This window comes from Taeniopygia guttata, chromosome 28, assembly GCF_048771995.1.
Source record: "Taeniopygia guttata chromosome 28, bTaeGut7.mat, whole genome shotgun sequence".
NCBI lineage: Eukaryota > Metazoa > Chordata > Aves > Passeriformes > Estrildidae > Taeniopygia > Taeniopygia guttata.
In genome coordinates, this window is record NC_133053.1 from 3,050,791 (window position 1) to 3,059,083 (window position 8,293).

Here is an 8,293-nt window from a genome sequence, read left to right on the forward strand (position 1 = left end):
GGACTCACTGGTGTCCCTAGCACAGTGACACCTGGGATTTGCTTTTGTCCCCAGCACAGTGACACCGGGACTCACTGCTGTCCCCAGCACTGTGACACTGGGGATTTGCTTTTGTCCCCAACACAGCGACCCTGGGGACTCACTGCTGTCCCCAGCACAGTGACATTGAAGACTCACTGCTGTCCCCAGCACAGTGACACCAGGGACTTGCTGCTGTCCCCAGCACAGTGACACCTGGGATTTGCTACAGAGGGATCCACCAAAGCCATCTGAACTCCTGCTGGAGGCAGGAAGGTGTCCCAGGAGCTGGAATTCCCACTGTGGGTGTTCCATAAGGGATGCCAGCAGGATCCACAGGGACCCCAGTGACAACCAGAACTTCACAGAACAGCAGCTGTACAGAAAAAACAACACAGAAAAGTTCATTGGCTGAAGGGCAATATTCCACACAGGAAGGAGTGTGGGCTTGGTTTGGGTTTTTTTGGGAAACCCATATTCCCATCAATTTATAGGAGATCTAACATAGCAACAAAAAAAGGCTGGGTACCCCATGGGTATCTCCTCACTGTAACACCTGTCACTTCAGGGTTAACAAATTCATTTCACTGCCCTGGAACATCACCACAAAGAGATTTCAGAATTATTTTTAACAGCTCACAGCACAACCCAGAAATTTAAGCCTTGGAAAAACAAAAGTTTCCCTTTACTTATATTGCACCTGTTTCACAAAGAGCCACATGGCAGAAGTTCTTTATGCTGCATCAAAAAAAAAAAAAAAAAAAAGGGTTTGAACACAGATTAGAAAGGAAAACTGAGCTTTGGAAATCATCACGAGTTGACCCCAAAATACCAACACTATTTTTACATGTCACTGTGCACTTACAAAGCCTAAGTCTTGCCTCAATTTTATTTAGCATTCAGTTATTTAAAAACCATAAGCATTTTACCAGATGATAAAGATACTCTTACCACCACTGGGTACTAAAATTGAACCTATGGGGGGAATATTTTTAAAGAGCACCAAATCCTCTTTGGAACTACCACCAGAAAAGCCACGTGGAGTGGGGAGAGATTGGGTTTCTTATTTCCACAACTACCCAGGGCTGTTTGGGGAAGAAGTTTTGCAATGCTGTGATGTATTTATGTGTAAAAAATACATAGTGAAAATCAAAATATCTCATGGGAGTCCAGTTCTAACACTGGTTACAGCATTTATGTGTGAGAACATCCACCCAACTCCTCACCAGTGGCCATTATGACACTCCCAGAGCTTCCTGCAAGGAATCAACCCCAACCCCTTGGCTTTGATTTAATAACAGGGTCATTGTACACAGTTGTGTAGACTTTGCCCTCTTTATTCCAGCTTCTCTGTCCTTTCTGCAGCCCTGTGTACAGAGTCAAACACGCCACTCATTTACAAACCAGCTTAAAACAAACACCTCACTTGGCCACACAAAAAAAAACTTGCAGAGGTCCAAGACTAAAATGTTTATTCCAGCAATGTCAGGAAGTTCCTCTCCCTGAATGTGGGCAATATTGCTTAAGGACTGGGATTTGGGATCCAGCAAAAGCACCCGGTGTAACCTGACAGTTTTAATTACAGCCTGCACCACACCCAACCGTCCCTGCTGCCCACAGGCCTGGTTGCAGCAGCAGGAGCTCTCCAGGGAACACATTCACTCCCTGGGCTCTAAATGGACCCATTATCCTCATGGGATATCCTCATTTTGGGCCAGTCCCTGCAAGCACAGGAGTTCTGTTTCAGAGACAGGAGTGAGCCCCAGACTGGAATTTGGGACAGTTCTGAACAGAAAACCCTCAGCTGCTGCCAAGACTACAGAAAAAGCTGAGCTTAAAAGCTGCCCTGGTAAGTGTGCAGGGCAAGCTTACTCTGAAAACACTTGCCAGAAAAGTGTTTGGTTATATTCTTTAAAAGGAAACAAATCTGAATATATTTAATAAAGTCTCTGATCTGGTTTTTATTTACTCCCCATAGCAGCTGAGGGTGCAGGAACATGGCACAGCAGAGGATGGACAGATGAACTCAGAGGATGCCTGCACATCTCAGGGGCCCACTGCCACTTTTTTCCTCGTATTTTACCTCCTGTGATGTAGAAGAATCACCTCAATTTTCCAAAAGGGAAACTGAGGCACAAAGACCACAATTCAGCATTTGCAGGAATTTAGCAGGTCACAGCCAGCTCCCTTTGAAAGCAGCTGGAGAACTTCAGCCCCTGCTGACAATCTCAGCCTGAATCTCTCATCCTCAAATCAGAGTCAGCACATAATCCAAATCCAGAGTCCACCAAATCCTTGTTACATGTAGGTAAAAGCATTGAAATGTTGGGAAATGAGCTCTAGAAATACACATTTGGCATTTTCCCTGTATTAAAAATAAGTAAGTATACAGACATTAATACTGGAACAGGCAAAAGAAATTTCATCTGAAGGAAAGATTTCTTCATGACCTTGATTGGGACAGATTCATTTAGATTTTCCACCAAAATTCTCAACTAGCATGAACACAATGAACTCCAGTCAAGGCAAGAAGTTCTGCTCACACACAGCTGCAGCACTTTTAACCCCTGTCTTGAGTTTCAGAAGGACCATTTCCTCTTTTGGACTCTGGTGGAAGGCTGTTCATGTAACTACCACCCCAGCAGCCAAAAGAATAAGTTCAGCTTGATTGTGCACTTAAAAATAAATCCTTTATTATCCAGAAAGGAGCCAAATCATCATCTCACATCATGGAAATGGTCATTTTAAAGCAATAAATAAGAGGAGTGTTCTATGACACACCCTGGATTTTGTCACTGGTGTCTGGTACCTCTCTGGTTAAAGCATAAAACTTATGCTAGCAAAGTCTCACTGTACAACAGTCTGGGAAGCAAGGAAGGCCCTAAAATCTTTTACTAAAGCAACAACAGAAAAATTCTGATTCAGTGAAACACAATTTCCAAGTTGGGTTTCACTTCATTCCAAGGAATTTCACTCCAAAGAAGGAAAGCCAAGTTTCATCCCTTCCATGCACAAATGCAGTACCTGACACACACAATCACCTTGTCTAGAATTCATACTGGATCAGTTCTTAACCATAAATTATCTGTTTACTTCTGATTCAGTTTTTCTTTCATTTCCTATTCGAGCCAGGGTAGTTGCAGGAACAGCACAGGATACAAAATTTAACTTCTTTCAGCAGGAAGTGGAAGTCAGACTAAATCCACACAGCTACTCCAACAGCAGTAATTAAGACATTTTAAAAACCCAAACAATTAGGGACTAAAAAGTTTTAAGAAACAATTAATAATGATGATTGTTCAAATCAATGCATTCAAAACATATAAGAGAGCATAACTTATGCATAAAACTGAGAACAAAACACCTTTCACCTTTCAATTTTTAAAGCAACAAAACAGTTTTGAAAGAACAGGTGTGAAGCAAGTAAAAAAATAAAATCATATTATTCCAAACACTTTTATTTGTGAAGGAGTTTCCTGCATGGCCAGGGGATAGCAATGTCTGGAGTTACAGGACTACATGATTCAGAAAACAAGGATGATTTTCAGTTGGGCTTGGTTGTTCTTTGCCATGACCAGTGATTTGGAGAACTGTGTTTTTCTGTGCCTGAAGCAGTTCTGGGAGGGATCAATCCTTCCACTGCCTGCTCCTCCAGAAACACTTCTGCTTTGTCATCCAGGGCTGAAGGCAGAGGCACAAGAGTTGTGAATCCACAAGAAGTTGCACAGATGCTGGAGATGAACTCGAGTTTACCTGCCTGCAGCTGATCCACCTCAGTCAATCCTCCCCAGACGAATCCTGAGCAGCACAAGTACCCCTTGCTTTCACTTCTTCCTGAAAGCTTCATTAAAAGGATCATTGAACCGTTGTTAGAGAACAAGTTAAAGGTGACATTACCAGCATGGAAACAAGATACTGGCCAGAATTCAGCTGCCAAGAGAACAACCAGCTGGCAGACTCTGAAAGGAGCAGTGACAGATGTTCCAGTCTGCAGTGACACGTGCACCTCACCAGGATCTGCTCTGTGGGTTTGGTTCCAGTGTCAGGTCTGGCTGTCCCAGGATTAAAGCTCTGCCCAGCAGCAGCTGCAGGTCCTGCACCACTCCCCTCCACATGCACCTGCCCTGCTGCCAAACCTGCACACTTCAATGGCTTTGTGACATTCATGGATGTACTAAAAGTTTTCTGATAATGCTGGGGACATTTTGATATCACAGTCTGTACCTGTCTGCCAGGATCCTAAATATCAAAACGATTCAGGTTGTAGGATGTTGGATAGTTCTGCCTGTTGTACTGGAAGTGGTCTGTGAGGACATTGCTGCGGCCGTACTGGAAGTCCCCGTGCTGGGCAAAGGCTGTGAGTCCATTTTGGGACTTTTCAGGAGGGTTTCGGTGCCGTTCCAAGTTCACCAGGTCTCCTGTGGTCACTGGGAGCAGCTGCTGCTTCTTTGCCTCTTGGTTTGCATCATATTTTGTCTGGGAAAGGAAGAAAGTTTGTCACAGAATCATTTAGGCTGGGAAAATCCAAGATCAGGCTGGGAAAATCCGAGATCATCAAGTCCAAGCTCTGCCCAGAGCACTGAGTGCCACATCCAGGCTATCCTTGGAGACACTTCCAGGGATGGGCACTCCAAACCTCCCTGGGCAGCCCCTGCCAAAGCCTGACAACCCATTAGTGAAGGCAGATTTTCTTAGATATCACCTAAGATACCACCTTACACATTCCCATACCCAGAAAAAAGCAGACAGTTCTACAGTCACATCACTTTTTTTGTTAGAGTCTTAAAATATCGGTGGCTTCTAATAAAAACCTCACTCCTCTCACATGCCAAACAAACAAACAAACTGGTCTTTTGCTCATGAGATTCTGAGTTACTTCCCTTTTCAAGAAAAGCTTAAGATCAAAATTTAATTCTGTGAGAGGCCCAGCAGCTGGTGTGACCCACATCCTTCACTTGAGCCATGCCCATCCCTCCTCTGCAACGGAACCTTGTGCCCTCTGTGTTGTGTATTTTTGCTCAAGTAGCCCTTAACTTGTACAAAAACCAATTCAAAGCTACTGGACTGCTTGAGCTGTGTTTCCTGGTGAACAAAGGAGCAGCTGCCTCACCTTGTTGTACAGGAAGACCCCGAGGATGGCTGTCATCATGCCCAGGACGTTGGTGCTGGTGACGGGGTTGCGCAGCATGATCAGGGACACGGTGATCACCATAATCCTCTTGGTGGCATTGGCCACCGAGTAACTCAGGGGGCTGATCAGGTTAAGGATACTGAAGGCAATCACGTTCTGGGCAAAATTACAGAATCCACTGATTATAAGCAGCATCAAGGTCCAGGACCAATGAGACATGGAGCTCTGTGGCAAAGCAAACAGCAGGAGAAAAAAATTATCTCGGGTTTCAGGTAACAACACAAACACAGCCTTGAGGCACTTCTTACCTGCCACGGGAGGGAGGAATGTCTGCACTGAGCTCTAAAGAGGCCCCCAAGCACATTGCCTTATGCAACTCCCAACTCAGAGAAACCAGAGGAGGACATTCCCCACGAACTCCGGAGTGTTTGTTCCTGCCTCCAGCTCCCAACTCCTCAAATTTATGCTGTCCCAATAAACTGCCTCTCCTAACCCTGACAAGAATTCTCACAACAAACATTTTGTCAACTCATGTGAAACAATTTGCAAGTGTTTCACAACACTTCCTTCCACACTGACAAGAACTACACTGAAACACTTCAGTGCCCTTTTCTGGTTGGGTGCTGGAGTTTGGTTTTTTTTTTCTCTTTTCTTTCATAATAGCAAACAATTCTCCAAATTCAGCACTTACCAAGTCATTCTCTACCAAGAAGGAGGAAAGATCCACCAGAACCCACGTTGGGATCATGAAGAACACAGCGTGGCACCCGAGGATGTTCAGCAACCGAAGATGATGAATTCGGGAATCTCTCAACACCTGACAAGAGCCATTATTGAACAGCAGGTCAGGAAACAGAAACTGCTTTAGGGGACAGGTAAGTTAGGAAAATAAATAAATACCCTTATAGCATTAATTTCCTATTAGAATGACCAAAGAAAAAATTGACGGCTCTTTGAAAAACAATGGTTTTTTGAATGGTGGCTCTTAGTATCAACAAGACATTAAAATTAATAGCTCTACAAAACCGAAACCATTTTGTAACTAAATAGAGCCAAACCACACACTTTAATTTTGTTACTGTAATTCCAAGGACTGCCCAGTGTTGACAGTGACTTGTTCAGCACAGAGGAATGATTTGATATAACAAGATACATTAAATGAACTGTTGAATTTAAGCACTATTGAATTGCCATCAGGAAAAAAAAAACCCATGTTGAAGAGTAAAGAAAGAGCTCAGGATAAACTCAATGCTTCAACAGGTAGGAAGAGCTGCAGAGAACACACACACACAAAATAACAAATAAATAACAAAATAACCATCCCTCTGGACTTGTCTGGCTGCAAAGTGAAAAAAAAAACATTTATGTAATTGAAATGACACCCTGTCCTGCTGAAGGGTGACCCAGTGCTGTGACCAGAGCTGGTACCTTCTTTGAGAAGATGTTCTGAAGTGAAAAGCACAGGGTAGCAGCAAGTGCACTGATGAGCCCCCACATGTCAAAGGACAGCTCTGTGACCGTGGCCAGCAGGACACCAGTGATGATGGGGATCAGAGACAGGTACACCTGCAGCAGGGACAGAGGGGTAAATCGCATCTGCTAAGAATTGTCAGCCGAGTTTATGCATCCTGCTGATTCAGGGATCAACCCTTTTACTATTGTAGTCCAAGGAAATTAAAGTCACTGCAATAGACACTGACAACTCCAGTGCATCAGACAGCATCACCCTGGTCATTGTTTAGATGTGTTTTACCCTCACAATAAAAGGAAAAGGAATTTTTCAAATCTGCATAATCTAATTCCAGTCACAAAATCCACCCAAAGCCTGAGCTCTGCTGCCCCCAGCCAGCACAGCACCTCCAAGAAAAGAAACCTCAGCAAACCTGTCCGCACCTTCGTCGTCTGCTTTTCCTTCATGATGATCCGTGAGAGCAGAACCACCCAGATCGGCATCGTGGCTTTCACTGGGGACGGCAAGAAAACATCGCTGGGGACGTGGGACAACTCCAGCAACCAGCACAAGCAGAGGGATGGAGCAGGGGCCCAGCCAGGCCCAGGATGGATCCTCCCTCCCTCTCCCTGTCCTGGACACTTGGACCAACTGGGCCTTGGTGCTCTGGGCACGCACAGGGGCACTGCCCCTGGATCCAGTGCCAGCACACACTGGGGACAGGGGCACAGCTCTGGAAGCCTACAGAACACACAGTGAGCACTGGGACAGCACCCTGGGCACCTGTACGAGCACAGAGTGGGTACTGGGACACTGCACTGGGTTCCCACAGCATACAGTGGGTACTGGGACACTGCAGTGGGTACCCAGAGCACACAACGAGCACTGGGACAGCACACTGGGTACTTATACAAGCACAGAGTGGGTACTGGGACACTGCAGTGGGTACCCAGAGCCCACAGCGAGCACTGGGACAGCAGAGTGGGTACTGGGAACTGCACTGGGCACCCAGAACACACAGTGAGCGCTGGGACACTGCACTGGATTCCTGTACGAGCACACACCAGGCTTCAGGTCACCCCACCGGGCACGAATCCACGCTGGCCCCCAGGACATCCCCGCGGGCACCTCCCCACGGGCACAGCCGGCGCTGGGCCATCCCCCCGGGCACCCCGCAGCCTTCACCTGTGTGCGCGTAGGACACGGGGACCCTCCAGAGCGAGACGTGCGCGGACACGGAGGCGAAGTACTTGCCGAAGGCGAGCGGGAGGATGTAGCGGGGGTAGGCGCGGGGCGGCAGCTGCGCGGGGCCGGCGGGCGGGACGCGCCAGGCGCGGAGCAGCGGCGGCAGGAGCCCGCACAGCCCCAGGATGTGGAACAGCGAGACGGTGACGGGCCGCGGGAAGCCGCCGAGCAGCAGCTTGTTGACCACGTTGCCGCCGGCGCTCAGCCCGTACCAGGCGAGGCACAGCGCCGACACCCGCGCCCCCTCCCGCAGCGCCGGCCCGCGCCCGCCCCGCGCCGCCCCCGCCCCGGGCCCGGGCCCGGCCCCGGCGCCGCCCGGAGCCGCCAGCGGCGCCGCCATCGCTCCGCAGCCGCCGCCGAACGTCAGCGCGGCCGCCAGCGCGTCGCTTCCTGGGGCGGGGCGGGCGCGGCGGCACCGCCGCTCCGAGCGTCACTTCCTCCGCTCCGCC

The 8,293-nt window shown here is 47.9% G+C and overlaps 1 protein-coding gene across 1 annotated transcript; it reads right to left on the minus strand.

Annotated features, from left to right (window-relative positions):
• Positions 1 to 1,473: 1,473 nt before the first annotated feature.
• On the minus strand, positions 1,474 to 8,213 carry SLC35E1 (solute carrier family 35 member E1). Its single transcript, XM_030256679.4, has 6 exons — positions 7,785 to 8,213; positions 7,043 to 7,113; positions 6,578 to 6,715; positions 5,841 to 5,966; positions 5,129 to 5,374; positions 1,474 to 4,494 (listed from the first exon to the last, which is right to left on the minus strand). The coding sequence occupies exons 1-6, from the start codon at positions 8,182 to 8,184 to the stop codon at positions 4,258 to 4,260; spliced, it is 1,218 nt and encodes a 405-aa protein (XP_030112539.4). The 5' UTR covers positions 8,185 to 8,213; the 3' UTR covers positions 1,474 to 4,257.
• Between the last annotated feature and the right edge of the window lie 80 nt (positions 8,214 to 8,293).

Coding starts and splice junctions, on each gene's coding strand:
- SLC35E1 (XM_030256679.4), bottom strand. CDS start 8,184: ATGGCGGCGCCGCTGGCGGCTCCGGGCGGCGCCGGGGCCGGGCCCGGG. Junction 7,114..7,784: donor CGTGTCCTACGCGCACACAG/GTGAAGGCTGCG, acceptor TGCCGTCCCCAG/TGAAAGCCACGATGCCGATC. Junction 6,716..7,042: donor AGGAAAAGCAGACGACGAAG/GTGCGGACAGGT, acceptor TCCCTGCTGCAG/GTGTACCTGTCTCTGATCCC.